Raw genomic sequence first — 26,270 nt, 5'->3', positions numbered from 1 at the left:
CTTTGACAACCCAGGGGCTTCATACGGCGCCCGAAGATGCCCTGAGACACATTGCCTAAATACGTCTATTGAACACGAGCTCGAGAACACCGGGGACCCAATTCCGTGTCGTGAATGAAGATGCGGTGCTCCGATGCAATTGTTCAACATTCTCGTTGGCGTATGTGGTCGCAAGAAGTTCAAGGTTGCACTACCCTACAAGTGCGCCCTGCAGCGGTGACCCTTGCCTTGAAGGTGACACCAAAGAGTTCTGGAACAAACGGAAATAATAATTCCGCAACTAATGATTTAAATGCGCCTCAAATCTCTCTAACAATCTAGTTAATCCGATAACATTTATTGGTTTCGGTCGAACGAACCAATTGCCGAGGTCAACAGGAGTGTGATCCATTACGAACTATGTAGAGCACGCCGCTGCATACGTTCGTAAATATTTCACCAGATCGAGACCTGTCGGTCTCCTGTATTTATCTTGAACATTCTTGCACGCAGCCGGCTTTACCATAGAAATCGCTCTGCTTCCATTGGTATGTCCATGTAGTCCTCCACATCGTCCATTTCCAGTATGCTGTCGTCCGGAAGCCACCGGTGGGCGTGGAGACTCGTCGACGGGTTCGTCAGTAAAACCTTTACAGCGAACCCGGGCTGGCGTTGGTTCAATTCGTTCACTATGTCTTGGAGAAAGATGACCAATCCGCCAAAATCCCGGGCGTGTGGACCCTCTTCCATCCAAGAGACCCCATCGATGATAACGAAGACCACCTTCCTCATAGCAGCTGGTAGCAGTAGGCGAAAGAGGGAACAAAGTGTTTGCGGTGTCTGTGTCCTGATACCCTCTACAAACTCCATGTCGATTTTTGACAAGTCAACATCTTCCTGTGTGACGGCGTGTGCAAGTTGAGAGTTCAAGCAGCGTATTATCCCATTTGGGCCACCATGAACATCATACGGCGAATTATGCTGCCCACATAGGTATAGCATGGGAATGCTGCGTCGGTTATGCATCGAGACGGTCTGAGAAACAACACAAGAAAGAATCGTAAGAGGAGAGGATGCTTCTTGCGCAGCGCTAAGCTTCATCCTGCCGTTGATGAAAAGAATATGCGACGTGTTCGACTGCAGCCACATGAGAAACTTCTCGTTATGGAGGACACTCAGCGCTTTTGTGATGAGCTTCGGCTGGCAAACATTCTGTGCGTCCATGATCGCGATGTCTTCGTCTCTCTTCGCCAGCTGTGCGTCTACGTTTACGATGCTGCGAAGCTGCTCGAGGGTGACGAACGATGTTTTGCTAGTTGCAGCAAGTCGAGGATTCTCTAGACCCATACGTTAGTGATTTGCTGGGGATAAAAATTCCTGAAAAGTTGTTTCATACCATGAGCCCACTGGGAATACGACACAAGATCGGTGAGCAATGCTCTCAATGCTTCCACGGATTTGTTCGAGTCGCGAAGGTCCGCCCGTAGGCTTGCAACATTTCTGTGTAAGCCTAATGTGGCAAGCTCGCGAAATCGAGCTACTCTGTCCTCGATATTCTGTTTAATCGCACTCTCTTCCACGTCACTACCAAAAGTCATTGGGAATAGAAGAACTTTGTAGGCACGTTCTAGCCGCAGGTTTTGCGTCAGCCATTTTCTGGATTTCGCGAAATGTGCCCAACCGTACCAAAAGCTGGCTTGTCGATCCACTGAAGCATTCCCGCAACGCCTTCAAGAATTCCTAGATAAAGATCTTCTGCTGCATCCCAGATCGAGCCCTCATCGGCGTAGACTTCGAGATATGCGTCCAGTTGCCCAACAGTGTGAGGAAGGCTTTCGAGGCACGCAAAGATCTTCTGCCGAACTTCATATAAACGTTTTGCAGCCTACTTCATGTGTCAAAGCTGCAGAATACACTCGTCGAAATCTGACAGCACTTACGCAGAAAACGAGCGTCAATGCCCCGCAAAGAATACCTGTGAAGTCTCCGTTCGGGAGGAATGCTAATAGCATTTCCAGGTTCGATGCGTTTCTCTGGAAAGACCTGGCTGCCGCTCGAAGCGGGTTCTTGCGCCACTTTGTCTTTTCAACGTCTCTATCGACAGCATCGGCGGCCATTTCTTTCACATCCTCCCATCGAAACTTGTGATCGACATTGAACCACTTGAGATCGGTCCTCTGAGTTCTGTCGATGAAATCGTTCATGAGACTCTTGAACGAATTTGTTCGTTCACGGGCTCTGGTGGGAGTGGCAGTCATTAGTTTCAGATTTGTGGAAGTAAAACTCTCGGCGCTTACTTCTTGGAGGCCTGTCGTTGTCTCTGTTTCTCGGCGAACTTGTTTCCATCTGAAGTCCGCCAACTTGGGTCGATCTTGGGAGCTCTGATCTCCATGAACGTATTCACGCAGTCACCCATGATTGAAACTTGTCCGCTTCTGTTGAGGTATGATAAGATTGAGACGGAGCGCCTCGTTGTTACTTGAGGTTTCTTGAAGTGAACGTTGGCGTTGGCAGCTCCTAGGCAAGGCTGTGAACATGGTGGGTTACATCAGCATTTGGGATGACGCTGGTGAGGGATATATTTGCGGAACTCGTGTTGAGACGCACTGATCAGGCGATGTTGGGCGCATAAGACAACAAACAGCCAGGCGAGATGTGTGACTGGTTGTTAATTTCACTGGTTGGGCTGCAGCCATCCTGGTCTACTTTCGGAAGCGAAGGATAAGACCGCATATCCAGTTTGCATGGTCCTTTGCAGGATCACCGGGAAGCGGGGTATTCATATTGGTGTGACAGATCAGGCTGGGCTTCGCAAGCATGCACGAGTGCCACACCGGCATGACAAGTTACTCCGGGCCACTCTGGAGCAGAAAGATAAGCTATTTCAATATGCTCATGTTCCCCGTGGTGTCCCATCATTCCATATAGATAGTTGAAGTTCCTTCGTTGCCCGCGGTCTGCGAATTAATCCTTACATACTTGCAGGAGATGACTTCTGTTGCTGAGGATATACCCGACTCGGGGTCTGAGGCTGCCTTATTAGCACCGGACTCATCCCTGCCATCGACAACAGAATCAAGTTTCGTGTCTGGCAGCCAAATTGCCATGGATTCAGAAAGCAAGAACACAACCCCTTCGGCATCACCTGTAAACTACTATATGTGCAATCACCCACTGAATATCCCAAACTAACAATCATGGAAGCAAAAGCCCGGTAACATGGCCGAACCGACTGAATCTGGTACGGTCAACGACGACACGCACGCGCCAGAGGTCCGAGAAGATCGTCGTCAACATGAAAGCGAGGCACGTAACGATGACGGCAGCAATTATAAAGAGAGTGACGACGATGGAAGTCGTTCTGAGGATTCGGCTCAGCGCATGAGGAGGAGACTACGGCATGCTAGTACGAATTGGCGGCAGCGGCAATTCTTCTTGCCTGGTTCAGCTCCTGGTCGGCGGGGTATACTTGACTACGACCAGGTTAATGTGAAGGCGTTGCACGACCATCTGAACATGATGAAATGGATTTCGGATATATTTGAAGATAATCCGACGACTGTTGGTTCGGATTATAGTGAGGACCTTGGAAGAATGAGGTGTAACGTGGGGCTGCGAGGTCTCACTTTAAATAACTGGATATCATCAGCGCCACCTGCACCACCTGGTATGGCGCCTTATTCGGGTCACGCTGCACGATTCGCTGTTGCGTACTTGAATGAGGAGACCCCTCCAACCCAGCCGTTTTATCAGAATCACACTCGCTACTTGGAAATTCAAGAACCTCCGTCTGGCAAGGCATCAGAGTTCAAGCGCCCCGCGGGGGTTGAATACCTCCCGCCACACGTTCGAATTCATTCTTTGGCAATTAGACGTTTCCTTCAAAAGATTACTGGAGGAAAACTCAGAGCTAACAATAGAAACGTCTATCTGTCACTGCATCGGCCTTACAAATTGCTTGTGCACATGGAAGAGGCAATCCGGGAACACCTTCCTTTCCTTGCACAACTCTGCGCGGACGCAGAGAAAGAGCTAGAAGATTCAGTTTCAGACAACACAGAGACCGAGACCGAAGGCAATAACGAAGACCCAGTTGCTGAGAAAGTCCCAGACGACAAAGGCGGTGTAAACCAGGATGCCCGAGACGTTGTTGCGAACGACGACGCAGACGACCATGATGAAGCAGAAGATCATGAATGGGAAAAGGACGTTGAAGATTATCGCCCCCCAAGCTTCCCACGGCAATCAATTTTGTCGGAAGATGTGTTGTTTACTGGAGATCATTGGAAAAAGCACACCTTCGATGAGTTGCAAGAGGCGTACAGAGATTTTAGTGGTCTCGTCGAGTTCATGGACAGATTCATCTCGCCACTCCGCAACGCCCTAAGAGACAATGACGATATGCTCGTGAACTTCAACGAGCTGTGGCACCTCTACGTTCCTGGAAGCATCGTTTATGTCAAGGATCCAAGCGTACCACAGAAGCTTTGGCGTGTCATTCAGGGGACGGGAGGAGCCTGGTCTCCATTTCAACGAGACGTCACAGACTCCAATTTGGACTTCTTGAGGCTTGGCGGTATGACTGGCGGCACGCGAATCAGCCCTCTTACACTGGACTGCTACTATGTGGACTTTGATGGCACTCGTTTTGTTCGAGTGGTGAGAAAGTTTGACGTGGAAGCGTTCAAGGATCCGGCGAGCATCAAGAGCCTTCCTATTCTGCCTCTGCGTGTCGCGGAGAACGAACGCTTGGTGAATACCAAGGACATTCGTCAAAGAGCGCCCGAATTTATCTCCTACACTGAATTTAAGTATTGCTATTTCAGAGGGCGAAGCCTTCCTTTCAACCCCGAAGGGACTATACTCAAACGACCAGCAGAAGGAACGACTGGTCCTGTGGCCGTACTCTCAGAAAGTATTGAGAGTCCCGTGGTGGTAGATTTTGAGCGGTGTTTTCAAACCATTCCTGACTGGAAGCCATGCCGAACCCCCCAAGAACTCTCTGTACCCTTCAAAGACGAGAAGGTACCAAACGCCGCCATGGATGACGATCGCATGTGGGATTTGCGCATGGCGGAAAAGGTTCTTAACTACACAGAACAGTCCCAAACACTTGAGTGGATCGGTCGCACAGCACCAACAGGGGACGAGGTCTTGTTGTTCCCTGACAGGGCTTTTGCGTATGTTCTGCGAACTCGCAAGTGGGGTAAGTCCGCCTTCGTAGCTCAGCCATCGAACACCTTCTACACCCTCAAACATTGACTAATATTTAGCGTCCAGCTTGTTTGCCTCTAGGATCGAGCGAACCCAATGGCGAGAGTAACCACTTGGAAGAAATGAAGCCTGAGTCGTCGGCATGGGATAACCTCCAGATTGACGATAACCATCGATCAATCATCCAGTCCATGATGGCTACACATTTTCGAAAGAAAAGGTCACAAAGACGTCAATTTGATCTTATTCAGGATAAAGGCAAGGGGCTTATCGTTCTGCTCCATGGAGTTCCTGGGGTGGGCAAAACATCAACAGCTGGTAGGTCCCACCTTCCCTATGATTCAGGCTTTTCCTGCCTACGGGGAGAATATCGATAACACCCCGCCCCTCTAGAAACCGTTGCTCAGTACTACAATAAACCGCTTTTGCCCATCACATGTGGTAAGCCTGACATCGAACATGTCGACATAGATAAAACTCTCTGACACGGGGCAGGTGACTTGGGCATGACGCCTGCGGAGGTTGAAACCAACCTTCAATCTTCGTTTCAGCTAGCTCAAGCTTGGGATTGTGTTCTTTTACTTGATGAAGCCGATGTATTTTTGGCTGAACGAAGCCAGGACAATATTGCACGCAACGCACTGGTGTCCGGTACGTTGAGCCTTTTGTAACTCATGACATCCTTTATTAGCTTGCTAATAACTGTAGTTTTTCTGCGAGTTATGGAATATTATGAAGGTATCCTATTCCTCACAACTAACAAGGTCGGCTCCTTCGACGAAGCTTTCAAATCACGCATGTCTTTAGCTCTGTATTATCCGCCTCTGGACAGGGAACAGACAGAAAAGATCTGGGAAGTGCAGATACGGCGGACGGAGAAGCTGTCTGCTGATGCTGCTCCCGATGATCCATCACAACATGTCAGGTTCAACCGTCGCGAAATCATGACGATGGCCAGGGAGCTATGGAGTATGCAACATTCACGTGCGGATTGGAAACCGGTGTGGAACGGACGCCAAATCCGCAATGCTTTCCAGACGGCCGTCGCACTGGCAGAGTGGCATAAGCAAGACAAGCAGCTTCCTGGCTCTATCGATGTAACACGCGAGCACTTCGAAAAGGTTGCATTTGTCTCAAACGAGTTCAATGCCTACCTTTACGCTGTCAAGCACGGCCGCACGGACGAGTATCTGAGTCTCAGAAATCAGCATCGAGCTGATCAGTTCGATCGGGCTTCCCAGCTGTCCTGGGGCGGTCTAGGATTTGCATCACAGCAGCAATATCAGCAACCTCAACAGCAGCAGCCGGGAATGGGTGGATGGGGAAATATTCAAAACTCCAATTTCATGGGTGCCGGCGGTCAGCCAGGGATGATGGTAGGCAACCCGGGGCTCGGGAACAACAACTACCAAGCACAGCCTGGATTTGGAAATATGAATCCCGCACAATCAGGATATGGAGTAATGGGGAATCAAGGTACTGGAGGTACTTTGATGGGCAACGCCGGTGTTGCCAATACTGGTATAGGCAACTCTGGTATGAATAACTACACAATTGGAGGTCAAGGAGGAGTTGGTAACTCGAGCATGGGCAATCAAGGTATTGGGAACCAAAGCATTGGAAACCAGGGCATGGGAAACCAAGCTGCGGGAGCCCAAGGTACGGGAACCCAGGGTGTGAGCGTCGGGATGCAGCCTGGTTCTATGAATACCCAAGGTATGTCCAGCCAGAACATTCCTCGCTACATGATGGGCCAACAGTAGTAGGTGGGTCTTGATACAAGAGGACCTCACGTTCATTTGGAGAAGCTCTTTGGATGGAGGATTTCGAGTGTAAACGCAGCAGATTGCAATCAGAATACAAACATGATACGGAGCAGTCCCCGTTTTAGAAAGCACAGTGCAAGAATGATCTGGAAGTGTACTGATAACCCAGAACGTCTCCTAAGAAATGACGACGTACGCATGAAGCCTTGGCTGGTTGAAATACATTATGTCGCATTCTCGGTTCGGCTACCTTAACATGCTTGGATAAACAGCGCCACCCGCTCCCGAGCGAAAAAGTCCCCCGGCTGCGGTTACACCCGCTAAGTCATAAGTAAGTTTGCGAGGACAAAAGTCGGCCGGGGTATTGATGCAGTCATCATTCGAGATTGATTCTCTGAAGGCTTCGGACTCGAGGTCTGAATTGGGCATACACGTACATATCTACCCCTCTTCAAGGTCGTAGCATAGGCCTTGATTCCGTAGTACAAAAGAAGCTTCAGGTTCCAGCGCAGCAGTAGACAGAAAATGACTTCAAGGTGCTCTAGATAACATCGTGTGCCAGCATAATCATCATGTTCCTCCACCAAATAATCCTGGGCCTTGCCGCCCTGCTCCTCACCACCACCACCCCCGTCACCGCCAACCCCCCCATAAAGAACACCTACGACTACATCGTAATCGGAAGCGGCCCCGGCGGCGGCCCCCTCGCAAGCACCCTCGCGCGCGCCGGCTTCTCCACCCTCCTTCTCGAAGCCGGCGGCGACGAGAGCCACGACATCGGCACCGCGCTCGCAAACGGCGGGTACGCCCTCACCGCCGCCAACAGCTGGGGCTTCTGGGTGCGGCACCACGCCGATCCGGCCGTCGAGCTGCGCAACAACCACCTTACGTGGCGGTTCCCGAACGGCACGTTCTGGGTCGGCAATGGTGAGCGGGCGCCGCCCGGCGCGGAGCTGATGGGCGTGCACTACCCGCGCGGCGCGACGATCGGGGGCTCGGCGGTGGTGAATGCGATGGGGACGCTGTTGCCGAGTGATTCGGACTGGGATTACATGGCGAATATCACGGGCGATGAGTCTTGGGGGTAATGTTTTCATCGGGCGATGAGAGGAGAGAGGTGGAGCTAACGAGATGCAGGCACGAGAACATGAGGCGGATGTTTGAGAAGGTTGAGAAGAACAATTATCTGCCTGAAGGCACGCCCGGACATGGGTTCGGCGGCATCCTCGAGACCAACATGGGAAACGGCACGCAGTATCTTCCCTACCCGGGTCTGGTCGAGGTGTACAAGGCGCAGATTAGGTCACTTGGATTAGATCCCGAGAAGGTGATTGAGATGCTCGGCAGCGATCCGAATTATCTCGCCGATGATCGGGACACCACGGAAGGTCTCTGGGGCATGGTGTTTCATGCAAATGCAAGGTGGGAGAGGTCGACCCCGCGAGACTACATCTTCGAGACAATTGCGGCGAAAAATGAGGACGGGTCAGCTAAGTACCCCCTCACACTATCGCCAACCTCTTTGGCCACCAAGGTCTTGTTTGAGGAAGGGAAAGACGAGAAAGCGATGGCAGTCGGAGTTGAATATCTCAAAGGCCCTTCAACGTATGGTGCTGACACGAGGCGGAACGCTTCAGCGACAGGCGAGAACAAACAAGCCTTCGCATCTCGCGAAGTCATTGTTTCGGGAGGCACCTTCAATTCCCCGCAACTCCTGCAGCTCAGCGGGATCGGCAACCGACAAGATCTCGAGGCGCTGGGCATCAAAGTTGTGGCCGACTTGCCTGGCGTGGGGCGAAATCTTCAGGATAACCAAGAATTTCCGGTCGTCGGACTTGCTCAGACCAACTTCACGGCGATACTCAACCCCAACGAACCGACTTGCGCAAAAGGTATGCCGAATGATCCGTGCTACGAGCTCTGGAAGAAAGGTCTGGGTCCGTACATGCGGCCTGGGTTCAACTCGAATGTCCTGTTGATGCGGTCAAATCATTCAGTGAATGGGGAACGCGACATCTTTGTGTTCAGCGTACAAGGCGGGGCGTTCCGGGGTTTCTGGCCGGATGTGAACCAGCCTGAGCTCTTTGGGACACCAAACACATCAGGCTTTTCGACTGTCAAGATCAATCCGCAAAACGGGGCGGGATACTTGAAGCTCCGGTCGGCGGACCCGACGGAGCCACCCGAGATCAACTTTCAGCTGTACCAGGAGGGCGCCGAGACAGACCTCGGAGCGTTGGCAGACGTTGCCGCGTGGGGCCGTCGGGCGATGAGCGATGTTGAGGGGCCCTGGGGTCCGCTGGAGCCGGCTGAACCGCCGTGTTCGAAAATCGGGAGCGATGGCCGATGCGAGGACGGAGACGGGACGTCGGACAAGGAATGGATTCGGGTCCAGACATTTGGCCATCATCCGTCGGGAACTTGCGCCATTGGGCCGGCGGAGGATAGCATGGCAGTGCTGGATTCTCGGTTTCGGGTGCACGGCGTCAAGGGTTTGAGGGTTGTGGATGCGAGCGTATTTCCACGTGCTCCGGGCGCGTTCCCCTTGATCGCGACGTTCATGGTCAGCCAGAAGGCGTCGGAGGTGATACTGGAAGATGCCGCGGCGTCATTTTGAATGTGTGGTAGTTGCAGTGAAAGATGGGACGAGCTAGAGATGGTCAAACGAAGGCAGAGGTCTTCCGTGCAGTTTGGGGTGCCGGTCGGTGTACGAGCCACAAGCCACGTCGCCCTGGTGTCGCGTCGCAATCACGGCAAACCGGGTGTGTCAGGCGTATTCAAGCGTGTCGTATCCGTACGCAGGCTGGGTTGAGGGCAATGGCATGATGGGCCATCGTCCCAAGACCAGATGAATGGGCGTCTGATGTTGCGGCATGTTCCAGTAGGTGGGATATGTGAAAGAAATGCATGTGAAAGTATTCTGTCTCCTGAAATTGGTGGAGATGTACGTGGCTGAGGTGTGGCTCTGTTAGCGGGGCTAACTGTGGCCCGTGCTTGATGTGCCGTCACAGCCACCCCCACCCCTGGCACGAGCTCCTCACGGTCGCGGGCGATGACGTTTGGCAGTCGCCCCCCTCCCAGAGGACGTCTTGCTGTGCTTGCTCTGCCCAGCATTGGACCCTGAGTGGCCCCTGCTCCTTGCTTTCCCGCCATTGCAGCAGCAGCAGTGGTCGCCCCTGCCCCTTCCCCGGCACACTGAGGACTGAGAATGACGGGTCGCCCCTCCCTCAACAGGGCGCTGCGGCGTCAAGCATCGTCACTGCTGGTGAGAGGCCGCCCCCTTCCCGGGCTTGCCCTTCCATCGCCTTCTGCCTCCTGTTTTCCTGGGATTCGCCTTGGCTAAAAGGTAAAGCGCGTCCTTGTGACCCTTCGTCTGATCTTGATTCCTCTCCAACTTTCCCATACTCGAGAACTCGACACGTCGTCATAAAAGCCCATCCATTCACGCATTTCCCAACGTCGAGTCTACGATTATTCTTCCTTTGACCGCCTGATTCAACACACATCCACTGTGAGACAGCACCCATATACATCCCTTGTTTGATACCCGCTCCCGTCTCCAGTTACCCCTCACAAACCACAAAGCTCCCTCCTACAACTTCTTTGTTTCCAAACACCACACCGACTTCAGGCCAAAAAACTACCATCATCATGTCCAACACCACCGTCCACGTCAAGAACATCGCTGCGGCGACCGAGGATAAGGAGATAAAGGACTTCTTCAGCTTCTGGTGAGTACATTTCCCCGCATTTTCGAACATTGCGCAGGCACCGAGATGGCCTGACGTCTGCTACCCGGACGCTTTCCGCATCCTTTCTTCGGACAGAAGCTAACAGACTGCAGCGGCAAGATCACAGACATTCAGGTCACTCCCGCCGGCGAGACCAAGGATGCCGCCGTCACCTTCGAGAAGGAGACTGCTGCTAAGACTGCCCTCCTGTTGAATAACACTCAGCTTGGCACCTCCCACATCACTGTTGCCAGCGCCAGCGGCGACTCCAACGACGACGGCTCCCACTTCAAGGACAACGCGAACCGTGATACCGACGAGATCACTCAGGAGGAGAAGCCTCGCTCTCGCATCCTGGCCGAGTACCTCGCCCAGGGCTACGTCGTCGGAGATGCCGCTCTCCAGCGCGCCATCGAGCTTGACACCCAGCACGGCGTCTCCAGCCGCTTCTTCGGCACCCTCCAGAACCTGGACCAGAAGTACCACGCCACCGACCGCGCGAAGGCTACGGACCAGTCCTACGGCATCACCGCGAGGGCTCAGGGTCTCTTTGGCGGCTTGAGCTCGTATTTTGAGAAGGCTACCAGCTCCCCCACCGGCAAGCGCATCGTCACCTTCTACCAGGACGGCTCGAGACAGGTTCAGGATATTCACACCGAGGCCCGCCGCTTGGCGGACTTGAAGAAGGAACAGCACGGCGGCAGCGCCTACAAGGCTTCCGGTCTCGAGAGATTCCTTGGTAAGGAGAAGGAGAAGGCGGTGCCGCCTGCCACTGGCGAGACCATCGGCACTCAGGCCCCGACCCAGCCCGACCCTACGACGGCTGTCCCCCTCTCCAAGCCCACCGAGGCCACTTCCGAGAAGACTGCGTAAGAGTAGCGATTGGCACGAAAAGGACATGAGGGTAGGTGTTGGCTGGTTTCATTAGGCACGAACGTTTTATGACTGCAATGCGATGACTGCGGTGCACGTGGTTCTATTAGGCTCTCTAGGTAGTTACGACTTCAATGCGATTGAATGCATCAATAACTGGTTCCGGGAAATTCACCCATAGACTTGGTTGCGTGATTTGAGACTTTTATCCGCGATGACGTGATAGCAGAGCGTTTTACCCCAAGTCCCTCGTATGGGCATAGCACATTGCCCGTTGCGTGAACAAATATTGGCCAAGTACATCAGGTTGTCCAGACATGCACGTGAGACGCATACAAAATTACAATAGTCGAAATGCGTGTGTAATACGTCGGTACTTTCGCATAGGGGATGGATGACACAAATGTCACAAGAAATAAGCAAGACATAATTGATCAATGCACTTTCACTTGGCATTTGTTTGTGAATCTATTGATACAGCATCACAGTCGTGATTTCATCTCAGTGCTTCTCATGCCTTCATGATGTCCCATTCCCAACGCCTTCATATGATGGTATCCAGTAATCTACTCGGTCTTGGCGAACTTCTCCTTTACAGCATCGTCAAGGGGTCCCTTGGGGTTGGATGACAGGTTCTGGGTATGGTTAGATGAAGACGTTAGGGAATTTTGGGAGGGAAGCTCACCTGAAGCTGTTCCTTGTTGACCTGCTCCTTGTTGGTGGCATCGTCGGTTCCCTTGCCAGAGGCGGGAGGGTCGTTGAGCTGGGCGCCGGTCTGGCGCTCGGGAGGGGGAGACTGGCGACCTTCGGAAGGCATTTTGGATGTGTTTTACTGGGGTGGTGATGGGTTTGTGTAGGTAGTTTGCAGAGGTGATTCGAGGACCGTTTCGTTGTGTCTTGGAAGCTTTTATCTTGGAGAGAGAAAAAGGTCTGGAACAGGAGGTTTTCACGTTATATAGCAAGATCACGAAGGTCGGGAAGAGGGGCAGGAGCTTTCTTAGGTAAGGTGCGGCAGCAGCAGCGACAGCAGGAGGAGGAGGAGCTCTTGCGTCAATGGGGCGTTTGAGGCCCCGAGAGGTGGGAAAGCTCGCACCGAGTGGCCTGCCACTGGTTGCGGCGTTTGACATCAGATTGTGTTGTTGATGCCGTCATACGGGTATTGCGTTGCGGGTGCTTGGGCTTGACGTCACCCTGTGTTTGGTTGTTGAGGGCGAGAGGGCGATGGGTGGGTGAGGTAAGGATGCTGCTGCTGATAAGATGGAGGGGAGCTTTATCGATTAGATTGTTGTTTCCTATCGATAAGGTCATATCCGATCAGACGTGGTCTGTGTTATCGATACGAGATATCACCGGGCTTTATCTAAGCAAAACAAAGGCAGACGCACAGCTTCGGTTGGGTGGGTGGTTGCACCGCAAGACGCCAGAATTTTTCTTTCATGCCATTGTCGACTCCAGGTTATGGGTTCTATCAGTGCGTTCTGATATTTCGGAGCAATGTTCCCTGGAGACGTAGCTACTAATGCGGTCTCAGAAAAGAATTCTATCTAGATATAGTGACTTTATGTCTCGTGGGATATTTCGAGAGATATTGTGCTGTCGTTGCCGTCTGTAATATATTCTCTGTTTCTGCGTTCATTAACTCTATGAGTCTTACAGAACAGTTGAACCTAGGACACATTGTCACGCAAACACAGGAAAGACGGCAAAAATAAACACAATGCCCTTTCAAACTCGCATTCATCTCGATGCAGGGTGCTTCGCTGGCAGTTTATGCAGGCGCTTGGGGCAGGTGAGCAGCAACGAAACGAGATTCTGCCCGCTGGCGGGTCCCCTGTTTCTAGTGCATCAGCCTTGCGGCGGCGACACGTCCGCTGAAGAATGCCACATGCCCACTAACAAAGGAACGCGATCGGCCTCTCTGCGACAGGTGCCGGGCTAACGAGAGCGACGCGATGCCTAACGCAGGGTCGGCATCGCTAGCGGGTTCAATAAATCTCCTTTCATTGTGGGTTCACCGGCCGGTGATGGTCGAGGATTTACATTACAACCCGAGCCGCTCGCGTGGTCACCGACACTCGCGACATGCTGTTGCCGTTCCGGGCTGCCATGCCCTGGACACATGGCCGGGATGTTGTGGTGATTTGAAGCCAAAAGTTGGATTTTAGGGTCTCGAAAAATCATGATCAGCCCTGAACTTTGCGATGACAGGGCCTGTTCTTGGCTGTTTTCGGCGTCGCTATGGACAAGGAATGCAATAGCGGGCAAAGTTTAAATCGCGGGGTTGGCTCCGGAAAGGGCGCGCGGGCGAGGCCCCGATATTGCAGAATGCGACCGTTGGCGTGTCTCTGCCAGTCTCGACGTCTCGCGCAACGCTTATCAAGACGAAAGTGGTGTCATGTTGTCGACCTGGATCCTTGAATTCTGTGTGGCCGGTGCTGGGATGACAGGACGGGAAGCCGCAGGGCCCGTGGTGAATCAGGATGATGGGAAGAAAGTGGAAGGAAGAGACATGGACACACACGATGTTGTGCATGGTGACTGCTCCTGCCTGGTTGTCCCTGCCTGAACTTCCCCGTCAACGTCGCACTTGCCCGATTCTTGTTTGTTTGCGGGTTCAGGTGCTGCCCCCTTCGGGAAAAACTTTACTTGGACCGCATCGTGCCCACGACTTTTTTGTTTTCCCCAACACACTGGCTACCGCTGCTGATAACGATATAGGCACAACACACGAAAACACCAACAAGCCTAAAATACCATGTTGGAACAAAGTTGGCGACGACGACAAGCTTGTTCACCATGGACGATTCGGACATATTCAGAATACGAAAGGGCGTACAAATTAGTCGCTGGCTATCGTTACTACTACTACTCATACAAAGACCGATTCCATTCATTTTTCCCGAATCCAATCCATTCCAATCCAATGACCAAGTACACGGATACAACTCCAAAGAGAATGCACGCGTCAATCAGACGAACTTCGACGAGAACACGCTGCGACGCTCAAGTCATAACATCGTAACCGAAAAATCGCTTATTTCTTCTTGCCACCACGAAGGGCGGTGGTCAAGCTGCCGAGGCCGAGGCCTTCGAGCACGCGGTTGAGACCCAGAGTGCCCAGAAGGCCGTCGACGATACCGCCGAGACCAAGACCGCCGAGCAGACGGCCGACCAGGTTGAGCACACCGGCCAGGAGGAGTCCGACAGCGGCAAGAATCTGGCCAAGAGGCTCCGTGAGGAGACCCCAGAGAGGGTTGAGCTCCTTCTTGGCGTGGGGCATATCCTCGATCTTGCGCTTGGCTCCCTCGACCGTCTCGGTGATGGCGCCAGTCAACTGAAGTCTTGTTAGTACATGTGCATGAATATGTACGTTGTGTTATGAGAAAACTTACCTCCTTCAAGACATCAGCAAGGTGATGCTCCTCGGGAGTTGCCTCACGAGTGCCGGACTTGTGCTTGGCGTTGCGCTGGATTCTACCATCAGGGTCCAAGGCGCGGACACTGCCGTTCAATTCGCTGAGGATCTTGCCACCCTCCTCAATCAGAGGCTTGACATCCTTCACGAGCTGCTCTTCATCAAGCTCATCCTTGGGGGTGCGCTCAGCCTTCTCGATCTTTCCTGTGATCATCTTGCAGATAGGACGCATGCGGTCAAGACCCTGCTCGATGACGGCACCGAGAGACTGGGCGAGCTTGCGGTCGGCCTCAGCTTGCTCGCGAGCCTTAACCTCGTTGGGATCCTCCTCAGGCTCCTCGACCTCAGGCTCGGGAATGTCCTCGATGAGAGAGCAGTGTCCGACAGTGCGCCCCTTGGAATCGACGACATCACCGTCGCCGTCAATCTCCTTGCCGGCGCAGATGGACAGCTCACCAGTCGTCAGCTTGCCGATGATGTTGCCATCCTCGTCAACGACCTCACCCTTGCGGTTGACCTTGCGGCCTTCCATGGGGCCGATCTTCTTCTCGACCTCAGGCTCCGGCTCAGGCTCCCATCTCTCGGCCTTGCCAAGAAGGTTGCCGTTGCGGTCGAGAATGTCACCATCCTCATCGACGGCACGGCCAAAGAGAACCTTGGCGTTGCCTTCGATCAAGCGACCAACAATGTCTCCTCCCGGAGTAACAACGTGACCCTCCTTGTTGACGGTGCAGCCAGGAAGCTCGGCGAAAGGACCTTCCTTAAAGCCCTCGCGCTCACCCTCAGGCACAAGCTCAGCCCTGCCGATAATGTCGCCAGACTCGCTGCGGACGTTTCCGTCCTTGTCGCACATGCGACCGACGAGACGCTTGACATCACCCTCGACGATGCGGCCGAAGATGGTGCCGTTGGTGTCGACAACATTGCCAGCCTTGTTGACGCGCTTGCCAGCAAGGATGGACTTGTCGATAACGACCTCCTCTTCCGGTTCCGGCTCAGGCTCGGGCTCGGGCTCCCAACGCTCAGCCTTACCAATGGTGTTGCCGCTGCGATCAAGGACGTCACCTTCGTCATCAACCTTCTTGCCCTTCAACTTCTTCGGGTCACCCTCAATCAGGCGACCGACGATCTCGCCGTTGAAGTAGACATTGCCGTCAGACTCGACAACAGCGCCGGGGAAATCTTCGAAGGGGGCGGGCTCGCTGAGACCCTCACGCTCAGTCTCGGGAATGGGCTCAGCTTGGCCAATAACCTTGCCGGAGTCGTTCCAGATCTCACCCTTCTCATTGGCCTTGCGACCGACGAGATGCTTCAGGATGCCAGAAACAACACGGCCAATGGCCTCGCCCTTGTCGTTGACCAAGTTGCCAGCCTTGTTGACAGTAGCGCCCTTGAGGACGCCGTAGTCGATGGTGTCCTTGAGCAACTCCTCGGCGACAATGGTGTTAAGCTCGGCCTTGCCAATGATGCTGCCACGCTCGTTGACAATGTTACCCTCGGCGTCGATGACGTGACCAGCCAGGTCGGCAGGGTCACCCTCAGCAACTCTGCCGATGGAAGCATCGTTGAAGATGACCTTGCCCTCGTCGTCAATTTCCGCACCAGGGAACTTCTCGAAAGGTTGCAGGAGCTTGTCGCCAGCTACGGTAACAGTGCGCTGGTCGGTGGGAATGGCATCGCGGATGGTGCTGAGAACACTGCGGGTATCCTCCTTGACAGTCCTGGTAACACCAGTCTCGCCGGTAACACCGGTCTCGCCAGTCTTGGCGGTCTCGCCAGTCTCAGTCTGCAGTTCATCAGGAAGCTGAGACGCAGGGATGTCGCCGGTTTGCGCATCCGTGGGAAGCTGTGATTGGGATTGCGCTTCAGAAGCACCTCTGGCCCAATCGGTAACGCTGGTGCCGCCAGTCTTCAGGTCTTCAGGAAGTTGGGAGACAAGGTCGGTGGGAAGCTTCGTTTGGGCGTCGAAGGGGATTTGAGAAACAGGGATGTCGGCCGTCTGAAGATCCTCGGGGAGCTCGCTCTTGAGGGTCATGGGGATCTGGGAAACGGGAATGTCGAGGGTTGCGATATCGTCGGGGACCTTTGACTGAAGGTCATCATCTTCCTGGGTGACAGTCTTCAGATCATCAGGAAGCTGAGAAACAAGATCGGTAGGAAGCTTCGTCTGAGCATCGAAGGGAATCTGAGAGACGGGGATGTCGGCCGTCTGAAGATCCTCCGGAAGCTCGCTCTTCAGAGTCATGGGGATCTGGGAGACAGGAATGTCGAGAGTTGCGATGTCGTCCGGGACCTTCGACTGAAGGTCGTCGTCTTCGTCTTCGTATGTGACGGTCTTCAGATCGTCAGGAAGCTGAGAGACCAGATCGGTGGGGAGCTTCGTCTGAGCATCGAAGGGGATCTGGGAGACGGGGATGTCGGCCGTCTGGAGGTCATCGGGAAGCTCGCTCTTAAGAGTCATGGGAATCTGGGAAACAGGAATATCAAGGGTCGCGATGTCGTCGGGAACCCGTGATTGAAGGTCCTCTTGGTGGGTGCCAGCCTGGGTGGGGGCCTTCTCGGTCGCCTGTTCAGTGGCCTCTGTCGCATCGTCCTTGAGGGACTCGGGCTTCGCGGTGGCGTCATCTTCTTCGAGTGGCTCCGGCTCCAACTCCTCGAGATCTTGGGACCTGTCGCCAACAGTGGAAGGGTCTGTAAGCTCAGTCTTGTCAGCTTGAGATGGCTCGGTCTCCGATTGGGTGTTGTCTCCAGTGGTGAGCTTGCCGTTCAGTTCTTGCGGAGCGGAATCCTGGAGGTCCACGGGTGCCACTTCAGAGGTCTTGTCGTTGACCTCGAAGAGGCTCTTCTTGGCGTCCTCTGTCAGGGAGATCTTGTCCTCAGCATCGTCGGGTCTGTTGGAGAGGAGCTGAGTGAGCTTCTCATCCTTCTCGGTGACGGTATCGTCGCGTTCCAGAGGCTGGGTGCCGCCAAGAACGCCGCCAAGAAGGCCTGATTGCTCGCCCTTCTCACTCTTGCCGCCGCCGATGACACTGCCGAGTGTGCCACCGACAATGCCAGACTGTGACTTCTCGTCACCGCCGCCGCCGAGGACGCCGGAGAGGAGACCACTCTGGCCATCGCCACCGGTAACACCGCCGAGGACACCGCCCTGGCCTTCACCCAGTCCAATGCCCTTCGTCAAGTCGCCGACGAGAGGCAATGTCCTGTTGACGGTCTGAACAGTGCCGTCGACAGTGTCGACGATGCCCTTGACGCCCTTGGTAGCGCCCATAATGCTGAAGCTTCCGCCCTCCTTGCTCTCACCTCCGGCAACACTCTCGGTGAGCTCGCCCAAAGGCAGGGCCTTGCCGATGACACCACCGTCCTTTCCGATGATATCTCCGGTCGCTGTCACGACGTTACCGACGAGATCGCCAGCTTCGCCTTCTGTGACCTTGCCGACAGTCTTGCCGGTCTCGTCTACGACCTCTCCCGTCTTGCCGATGACACCGGCAACGAGGTTCTCGCCATGGTCTTGGATATCTTGCTCAACGGAGTATGCTGAGACGCGTCAGTCGTAAGACCTCGAATGCCATGTGAGTTGATTACTTACTTGACTTCTGTTCTTCACCCTTCCCCCATCCACCAGGCATGCTGCTTCCTGATTTTGAGGCAGCGCCAGCCATGATGTCGGTTCGGTGTCTGAGGTACAGTAGTCCGGAAATGTTGGGCAACTTTTGCGCGTGTAAGTAAGTGGGTTAAAATGGAACAATGTGGCTAATACGAAAAGATGTAGTAGCCCATGAGATGAATGCTTTGAATTGAGAGTCGAAAGTCAAAAAAGCTACAATCGCCTGCCGGTCGGACGTCTTATACCAGAAATCCTCACACACCAAACCAAGTTTCCAGCTCTATGGCCTCACCCAACCTTACGTCAAGGGGAGCTCAAGCTTGGGGAGCTCTTCGAAGCTCTGGCCTGCTCTGGCTTGTTCGCGCCACATCTGTGACTTCATGTGGAAGAGGTGGTCGGCTCGTCTGCCGCCCATCATGACGCAAAGCCACACTCGTCCGAGCACGCGAAAGGGGTTGACAGACTCTGGCATCCCAGTCTCATGACGCAAGTTGACTTTTGAAAAGCAACTGCACCTTGCGAGATGGTGTGACAGTCTGCCAGTCGGGCGAGTTGCCATTGGCTTATGGGGTTGGTCGCCCGGCCTCCATCTTGGAGCTTCCCAGTTATGTGTGGCTAGTGCATTCAAGGGCCCTCCCTGTTCTGCATCATCCATTCGTCAGATCCCCCACCAGCTACACCCCAGACGCTGCTTTCTGCCCTCCAACACTTTCTTTTGCAAATGAGGATTGCGAAGTTCGCAAAGGCTGGACTGCCATGCAGCATTTCCCCATGCACAAACAACGTCATGACGCTCTTCGAAACACCCGCGCCAGCCTTTTATTCGCCACGCTCAGGAATCGAGCAGCTCCCTCGCCGCGAATATGCGCCCGCTCAAATTTGGGGTTCTGGACTTCACCCACCTTTCAGCCTTACTAGTGGACGGTTCAACGGGGGTCTCAGATGCACGTTATTCAGGTCTTGCATTGCCAAATACGGGTTCCATTGGAACGACATCTCGGTCCCAGCCTATCACGCCCGCCTCGCCGCCGTCTGAACGCCGCCGCATGCCAGCATCTATAGAACCATTCCAGAACTCCATGATCGACATCTCCATCCAGTCGCAGAATTCCCGTCAAAACATTACCCAGTTCCAATATGGATATTTGGCACCCCGCCACCATTAAATACAGTTGGGATTTTGATAATGAGCTGGATGCCGTCATGTGTCGACTTCACGTCCATGAAAACCTCAGATGGACTTGGGGCAGACGATGGTTTAGGTCGACCGCAGCTGCAGTTTTCGTGAGAGGGCGCGCTGTTATGCGCATTCTCCGCTGGGCGCGCGCCGTTTGACTGCCCAGAAGCATTGCCTGCTGGTTGCCCAGGCTTCTGGAGGCCTTTGCCCAAGTGCGCGCCGTCGAAGTGGCCGATGACGTTATTGTTCTTATCGAGTATGTTGCCCATGTGGTCCACCTTCAGTCCATCGCCCATGCCCTCGATGGGCTTTGGCGACGGAGGCGTCGGTGGAATCGTGTCGTTCTCTGCTACATAACCAACGACTTCGCCGTCCTCGCTGAGGATCTCGCCAGTCACAGAAACAGGCCGTCCGATCATCGACGGCAAGTCACCCTCGACACGACCAAGAACCTGTCCGTTCCAGTCGAGGATGTTTCCGAACTCATCGACATACTTTCCCTCCAGTCCATGCGCCAGCTGAGCAAGGTTAGGAGGAATAGTCAGGCCAGATGCCACAGGTGTGATTCTTGGAATCCGAATGGGAGCATTCTTCCCCTCCGGCTCCTTGCCCTTGGGGCTGGTTGACCCAGCTGATGTGTCCTTTGACTCTTGAGAGTCTTGTGTGCCATCATCTGTGCGGCTATTTGTTGTATCTGCTGACGATGGCGTCGAGTCTTTCGGCACGCTCTGTCCCTGCGTGGAAGGCTTCCTCACCGGGATGGGTATCTCCCGCGAGCCCTGTAGATGATAAGGCCCGCCCTGGCCTTGCGGCTGTGGGGTGCCTGTGTTGCTGCTTTGCCGAGGGGGAGGTTGCGGAGGAGTGGTTTCAGCTGGTGGAGCTGGCGAGCCAGGCGCTCGCGACGACGAATTCAGACGAGGCAGAGGTGGCCGGACGTTGCGTCGTGGGACCTCTTCTACCCCAGCTTCATCGTCGTCGACTTCAACAACCTCATATTCATCGTGTCGGGAAGTATGGTCTGGATCGCCGCCAGATGCAGCTCGGGGCTCGGCACGCTGCATGGTATGCGACGAGGGTTTGGGATGTTCGGGGACGGCCCTTTGCAGAGTCCGCGGTGTGTTCAGCGTCGAGGCTGGGCTTTCGGGTTCTTCGTTATGAGCTGTGGGGGGAATCGGCCGAGAAGGAGGGGATGCCGTCATTATCGGATGGCCACAGAAGGTCCTCTGCAAGCAATCGTACTGCGCGTCAGCTGGGGCTCGCTTTCAAGGTGAGGGGAAGCATGGCCAGGATGGCCAGCACAGGACCAACAGAGAGAAGGAAAGGAATACGGACACCCACCTGAGGATCGCCTTGCTTCGGAAATCAGGCGTTGAACTCGACTCCGATCGAGAGACTGTGCTGATGTGTACGTTTCTCGGTGCACCCCTTGAGCAGTTACCTCACGCGGACGGGGCTTATCTGCTCTGGCAGGTGCGAGACGCGGGCAGCGCTTGTGCCAGGTCTGCAAGGCAGAAGGGGGTCGGTTTTGTTGCTGTGACGTCAGGAAGACGATGGATCGAGTGTGGGTACGCTGCCGCCGTGACAGATGCTGGGCAGCTGGGGCAGCTTGAGGTTCCAGAACTGGCGAACGGGGCGACGGTTCACCTTGTCAGGATGTCTTGCAAGGGTGATGGGATCAAGTACTTGTCGAACCGAGATCTGGTGTCTCCACTGGCTCCAGACACATGCAAACGTATCCACCGGGTACTTCGGAGAACAACAAGAAGGAAGTGTGGGAGGGATTGCTGGCGGGTGGTGAAGATGGCAGAATGGAAACGAGACAAGACTCCGAAAGAGGCGCCGGCTCAGCGCAGAGATTGGAGGGCAAAAGGTCCGACACGTCTGGCAAAAGCCTGTTTTCTGGTCGAAACCAGAACAGCTGTGCGAGTATCCGTGTTCCTCAGTGGTTGGGCTTTTTGCTTTTCGAACTACTGTACAGACGGAACGCACGGCTAGCCGTCAACGAATGCTGGAGGTTAGAGCACGGAGAACTAGGTGGACAGTTGCGCAAGCTGCGCAGGCTGCAGCGCTATCCCGGCCGGGATGTGGCAGCTGAGAGACGCCTTTGGCGGTGCAGAAGCTTCGAGCCAGCGACACAGACTCTGAAGAAGGGCCTGGAGACGACCACAGACATCTACAGACCGGCGGCAACCGAGTAAACTTCAGATGTGGCTCAGCAGGTGATCAGCTTCATCACAAGTTCGGTATGGCGTTCATGCCCGGGAGAGCTTCACCAGGCCTTCAGATACGTCTCGAGTTTGTCCAGACGGTGTCCGAACCGGGGAATGCGTCTTAACGGATGGCGGCTATTGTGCTGATCTCGATGGTGTTCCCGACGAGGCAATGAATGGCAAAGAGGCAAAGAGTCGACGAGAGCCCAGAACAGAGGAAATGAGACGGGAGCGAACGATCGGCGCAAAACGTCCTCGGCAGGTGGCTTGACGGTTGAGACTGGTTGGCAGTCGCTTAAGAGACACACCACGCGAACGGACGGAAGCCGATGTGAGTGGCTGATGGCCTCATCCGGTGTGCCGGGATGCGACGCAAGAATTTCCCGTTCAGCTACGGTTTCCCTGCACGACCACCAGCGTTTCGACCGTTCCGTTCCCCGCCGCTGATGGTCGAGACGGTACTGTGGATGCGGTCCTTCTTGGGTTGCATTGGCAATGGGCGGTGGGGAACAAGGGAACAGGGGGGCCGTTCCACCGTTACATTGGGCGGCGGGCAGGCACGCCCACTCTGCACACTGACCAAGTTACATCGCATCATGTGGCGGCGACGACGCGTCGACATTGGACGGTCTAGGAAGGCCGAAGCCGGTGTGGCTGGAGAGTTTGCTTGCGAGTTTCCGGACCTTTACCTGCAGAGTTTTTTGCTTTTCTGCTCCTGAGTTTTCCGGTGAGTGCTTCGGTTAGAGAGGCTGAAGCTGAGATGCGGGCATGATCCTGTCAAGAGACTTCAATCTTGTTGAGTTGTCGTCTTGGGCAGACAACACTAACGCTAGGGCCAGGAGCAAAAGCGCACCGAAAGCAAGGCACAGAGGGAAGCACCCGCAGTAGCCTCAAGCACCGTCGATTTCGCAACGTGTGGCTAGTCGCTCTTCAGCCCCCTCCGTTAATGCCTCCCGATGGCACTAGCCCCGGGGAGGATTGGACAATACTATTGTGCTGGTGGTGGGTGGACTCGACCCCACAGTCGTATTGGAGATTCGCCCCGTTCATAAGATTAACGGCACCAAAAGAGCGTGAAACGCAGAGTGGCTAGGCGGTAGAGAGATTGGCGCTACGAACGGTTTACTGGCAACCGTCTCCGCCAATTCCGCCCTTTCGCGTGCTTGACGGCGGTTGTCAACACACATGGTTTGGCTTGCCTTCTCCGCACGAGCTTGTGTAACTAGCGGGTGGCTGAGAGCACAGATGGTGTGCTGAAACCAACTACACACGCTGACATGGCCTGCAAAGAGGAGGGCCAGCATCAGCTCGGGGTAACGAATTGGGCATGCAGGTGGTTAATCACGGCTGCTCACGGTGTGATAATGCGCATGTGACAGAAATTTGATCAAATACCATTCGTTGAAAGTGTTTGGAATGCTTTGGCTTACGTCGCATAGGATACCCATAAAAACTTCCCGAAATAACGTCCATATCTCATCATGATGGTGGTGATGCACAATTCTTTCATAATACACGCGGCAGATGGATACCGATATCCCATCCGTCCACCAACTCTCCCCTGTTTGCGGACCAACCGTTTTCTCTCACGTTTGGGCAGACAGGGTCAACAAAAAAAAAAACCCACACTTTCCAGCAAACTATGTCGAAAATTCGCCCACTGTATTCCCGCGACTCCGTTTAAAAACAGATAAGATGTTGATTGCCGTTTTAAGATTTGTCCCTGGAGAAAACGCCTCTCAGTTCCTGATTAAAAGACGAGGAAAAGCCCATTAGCCCATTATGAACTTGGCCTAACTAGCCCGTCCTTGTCTCTCGGTAAGAAAATAGGACGGAACGGGATAGTCTGACGAGATAGAGGGGGCCGCAACTGAGGAATGAGGAAAAAGGTCAGTACTTACAAGAGGGCAAGCTCAAGGTCACCGTGAATGCGCGCCTTCAGCGTGATTTCGATATCAAGGTTGAGATCGAGACGCAACCTCAGGGTGTCGCTCTTGTCACCACCGCCGCCGCCTTGTTGCAGAGCACCGCCGGCGACGTTGCCTAGTGTGTTCTGAACACCGCCGGTAACGCCCTGAACGGCTTCGGTAGGGTTACCACCACCAAGGCCGCCGAGAGGGCCGCCCTGTTGACGGCGCTGCATTTGCCTGTTGCCCTGGCGGCGCTGGCGGCGCTGAGGCTGCTCCTGCTGCTGGGTATCCTCGGAGGTCTCCTCGTCGGAGGCGTACTTGGTGTTGTTCTTCTCACGGGGGGAAGACATGTTGACGGTCTAGATGGCTTGTTGATGGAAGTTCGAAAACGGGCTAATGGACTCTCTCCTTCCCGTCGGTGTGGGATGGGAAACTGAGGAATTAAGGGCTCTGGATTATGTGCGAAGGTTTGTGAGTGCTTCTTCAAAGTTCTTCTCGGTCGATGAGTCGCGGATGAGGGTGCAACATATAACTGATTCCGGACAGTATCCGGAAGCAGTCAAAACAGGATGTAAAGCTTACACCCTCTTCGGCCGATGAGATCATGTTGGACCCTGGGGGACCCAGGATTTCCACGGTAGATGTTTTCACCCCTTCGACTTTTTGCGTCACACCACTCGAGTCTCGAGGTGTTCTGGACCGAAATGACGTTGAAGCAGGGCCAAGCGGCATGCGGAGGGGGGGCGGAATCAATGGGGCTGCAGGGGCGGTTGGACCTGTCTCATGCTCTCGATGAGCGGTCCCGATCTGCTCTGGCGCCGAGTCCATTCTACTCTCCACCACACAGTCAGTCACTCATCCCAGAAACCTTTGATTGGAAGAGGGTGTCGAGCATCCCTGTCGCTTTTCTCTCGGATTTGCATCGCAAAGCCTTACTGCAGGCTACAGCCCAATCATGCTCACACCACGGGCTCGAGGGTCATCACATTGCCAATGCAGGCATGACGCACCATTACTCTATTCTCTGCCATCAAACAAGCTTCTCGTAAGTCAGTTTTGCGCCTCCTTCGGTGCCTCGCAAGCTAGGCTTGACAGGCATTGTGGTTTTTCGCACTGACGGAGTACGGGTTCACGGGTTACAGATACCAACTATGCCAAATCCATGCAAGCTGTGCAGAAACCTCGAAGGAGCCGTGCTGTGCGTCGTTGGTGGTCTATTCGCACATGCAGCCAGAAGGCTCCTCCAGGTTTCTGGTTTCTCCCAGCGCCTTCTCTCATTACACACCCCTTCCCTTTTCTGGCTTCTACGGTGTTCACCTCCATCCGGAAAAAGAGGCCTAGCTATTATTCAATCTCGAACATATGCACTCTCAATGCCTAGCGCCATCTGTCGCCGCAGGACAATCTCTATACACTCATCCGGCTCGTACCCTTGCCGCAGCCTCCCGTCCGGATCCCAATACACCGCCCATCTGCCGTCGTCCTCGAGGGCAGCCACAAACCCCATCCCACTGCCTCTCAGCATCAGATGCCTCTCATCTTCAGTCCAGCCCCAGGGTCCTATAACGTGGCCGATTGTGTCTTTACGACCTCCGTGCCGGACGGCTCGGGTATCGGCGTCGACATAGATCCAGTTCAGCATCGGCGGATCATCCGAGATGGTTGATACCAGCCCGCGGTAGTTCTCTTCGGAGGGATAATTGAAGTAGTACCCTGAAAACTTGTGTCCCGGCGCTGGAGCCATGCTGTGGTTTATCCAGAGCTGGGGTAAAGAAAGACTGCATGTTAGTTTGCCGTTGTGGATGGGATGTGCGATAGTGGATGTGTGCGACTAGTGTGTAAGTCAAGCAAAGGCTGGTGTGTGGGTGGGTGGGTGTGGCCAGAGACGCTGCCCCTCCCCCATTCCCAACGGTGGGAAAAGAGACAAAAAAGCAAGTTGCAAGCGCACCTTGCAGATGATTGACGAGATGACACGCAAGAGGGTTGCAAAAAAAGAGGACAAACTTGCCTTGTTGTCGACGAGGACGCAGGGCGCTTCTTCCTGCTTGCCGTCGATGGTCATGGTCGCCGTGAGGCTGAACTTGGCCTGCTCTTTGGCGGCGGCATTCTGCTTCTTCTGCGCGCTGACGGCCTGCCCGGTGCCGATGACTGTGGGGATGGCGGCGATGGTGAGTAAGCCGATGACCATGTTTCGAAATCTTTTCCTCTGCGCAGAGAGGAGGGCCTGGAGGAGACAAGAGAGGCGAGAAGAGAAGAAGGGGTATTGGTTCCGCGTGGGAGAAGTGGACTGTCCAGACTGTCTGTACAGGCACCTTGGGACTGACTCTCCCTCTCTCTCGGGACTCGGACGTGTCCAAACCGTGTGAACCGCGGGGAGGCGAGGCA

At 54.3% G+C, this 26,270-nt stretch overlaps 9 protein-coding genes across 9 annotated transcripts; 3 read left to right on the top strand and 6 right to left on the bottom strand.

Moving 5' to 3' along the window:
* Positions 1 to 498: 498 nt before the first annotated feature.
* On the bottom strand, positions 499 to 2,395 carry CGGC5_v015014 (uncharacterized protein; the record flags this gene model as incomplete). The annotated part of the gene is made up of 5 exons (XM_032025332.1): positions 499 to 1,316; positions 1,376 to 1,606; positions 1,666 to 1,864; positions 1,920 to 2,217; positions 2,277 to 2,395. 5 exons carry the CDS (start codon positions 2,393 to 2,395, stop codon positions 499 to 501), a joined length of 1,665 nt encoding a protein of 554 aa, XP_031878109.1.
* A 689-nt stretch (positions 2,396 to 3,084) lies between these two features.
* CGGC5_v015013 (uncharacterized protein) lies at positions 3,085 to 6,970 on the top strand (the record flags this gene model as incomplete). The annotated part of the gene is made up of 7 exons (XM_066153187.1): positions 3,085 to 3,126; positions 3,184 to 5,185; positions 5,260 to 5,511; positions 5,587 to 5,634; positions 5,689 to 5,844; positions 5,902 to 6,909; positions 6,960 to 6,970. The coding sequence occupies 7 exons, from the start codon at positions 3,085 to 3,087 to the stop codon at positions 6,968 to 6,970; spliced, it is 3,519 nt and encodes a 1,172-aa protein (XP_066007390.1).
* A 561-nt stretch (positions 6,971 to 7,531) lies between these two features.
* Positions 7,532 to 9,576, top strand: CGGC5_v015012 (Choline dehydrogenase; the record flags this gene model as incomplete). Its single annotated transcript, XM_032025330.1, has 2 exons — positions 7,532 to 8,043; positions 8,097 to 9,576. The coding sequence occupies 2 exons, from the start codon at positions 7,532 to 7,534 to the stop codon at positions 9,574 to 9,576; spliced, it is 1,992 nt and encodes a 663-aa protein (XP_031878082.1).
* Positions 9,577 to 10,610: 1,034 nt separating this feature from the next.
* Positions 10,611 to 11,563, top strand: vip1 (the record flags this gene model as incomplete). The annotated part of the gene is made up of 2 exons (XM_032025329.1): positions 10,611 to 10,690; positions 10,804 to 11,563. 2 exons carry the CDS (start codon positions 10,611 to 10,613, stop codon positions 11,561 to 11,563), a joined length of 840 nt encoding a protein of 279 aa, XP_031878103.1.
* Positions 11,564 to 12,129: 566 nt separating this feature from the next.
* On the bottom strand, positions 12,130 to 12,380 carry CGGC5_v015010 (uncharacterized protein; the record flags this gene model as incomplete). Its single annotated transcript, XM_032025328.1, has 2 exons — positions 12,130 to 12,198; positions 12,249 to 12,380. The coding sequence occupies 2 exons, from the start codon at positions 12,378 to 12,380 to the stop codon at positions 12,130 to 12,132; spliced, it is 201 nt and encodes a 66-aa protein (XP_031878104.1).
* A 2,217-nt stretch (positions 12,381 to 14,597) lies between these two features.
* CGGC5_v015009 (uncharacterized protein) lies at positions 14,598 to 18,643 on the bottom strand (the record flags this gene model as incomplete). Its single annotated transcript, XM_066153186.1, has 3 exons — positions 14,598 to 14,897; positions 14,956 to 18,518; positions 18,571 to 18,643. 3 exons carry the CDS (start codon positions 18,641 to 18,643, stop codon positions 14,598 to 14,600), a joined length of 3,936 nt encoding a protein of 1,311 aa, XP_066007477.1.
* A 1,067-nt stretch (positions 18,644 to 19,710) lies between these two features.
* CGGC5_v015008 (uncharacterized protein) lies at positions 19,711 to 20,826 on the bottom strand (the record flags this gene model as incomplete). The annotated part of the gene is made up of 1 exon (XM_032025326.2): positions 19,711 to 20,826. The coding sequence occupies one exon, from the start codon at positions 20,824 to 20,826 to the stop codon at positions 19,711 to 19,713; it is 1,116 nt and encodes a 371-aa protein (XP_031878084.2).
* Positions 20,827 to 23,685: 2,859 nt separating this feature from the next.
* On the bottom strand, positions 23,686 to 24,235 carry CGGC5_v015007 (uncharacterized protein; the record flags this gene model as incomplete). Its single annotated transcript, XM_032025324.1, has 2 exons — positions 23,715 to 23,721; positions 23,877 to 24,235. The coding sequence occupies 2 exons, from the start codon at positions 24,233 to 24,235 to the stop codon at positions 23,715 to 23,717; spliced, it is 366 nt and encodes a 121-aa protein (XP_031878106.1).
* A 998-nt stretch (positions 24,236 to 25,233) lies between these two features.
* CGGC5_v015006 (uncharacterized protein) lies at positions 25,234 to 26,073 on the bottom strand (the record flags this gene model as incomplete). Its single annotated transcript, XM_066153185.1, has 2 exons — positions 25,234 to 25,598; positions 25,890 to 26,073. 2 exons carry the CDS (start codon positions 26,071 to 26,073, stop codon positions 25,234 to 25,236), a joined length of 549 nt encoding a protein of 182 aa, XP_066007476.1.
* Positions 26,074 to 26,270: the final 197 nt, after the last annotated feature.

Source organism: Colletotrichum fructicola, assembly GCF_000319635.2.
Source record: "Colletotrichum fructicola Nara gc5 chromosome Unknown KSG_Nara_v1_contig09, whole genome shotgun sequence".
Classification (NCBI taxonomy): domain Eukaryota; kingdom Fungi; phylum Ascomycota; class Sordariomycetes; order Glomerellales; family Glomerellaceae; genus Colletotrichum; species Colletotrichum fructicola.
Note: the sequence above shows the minus strand (reverse complement) of the source record. Positions and strands in the feature narration are given on the sequence as shown.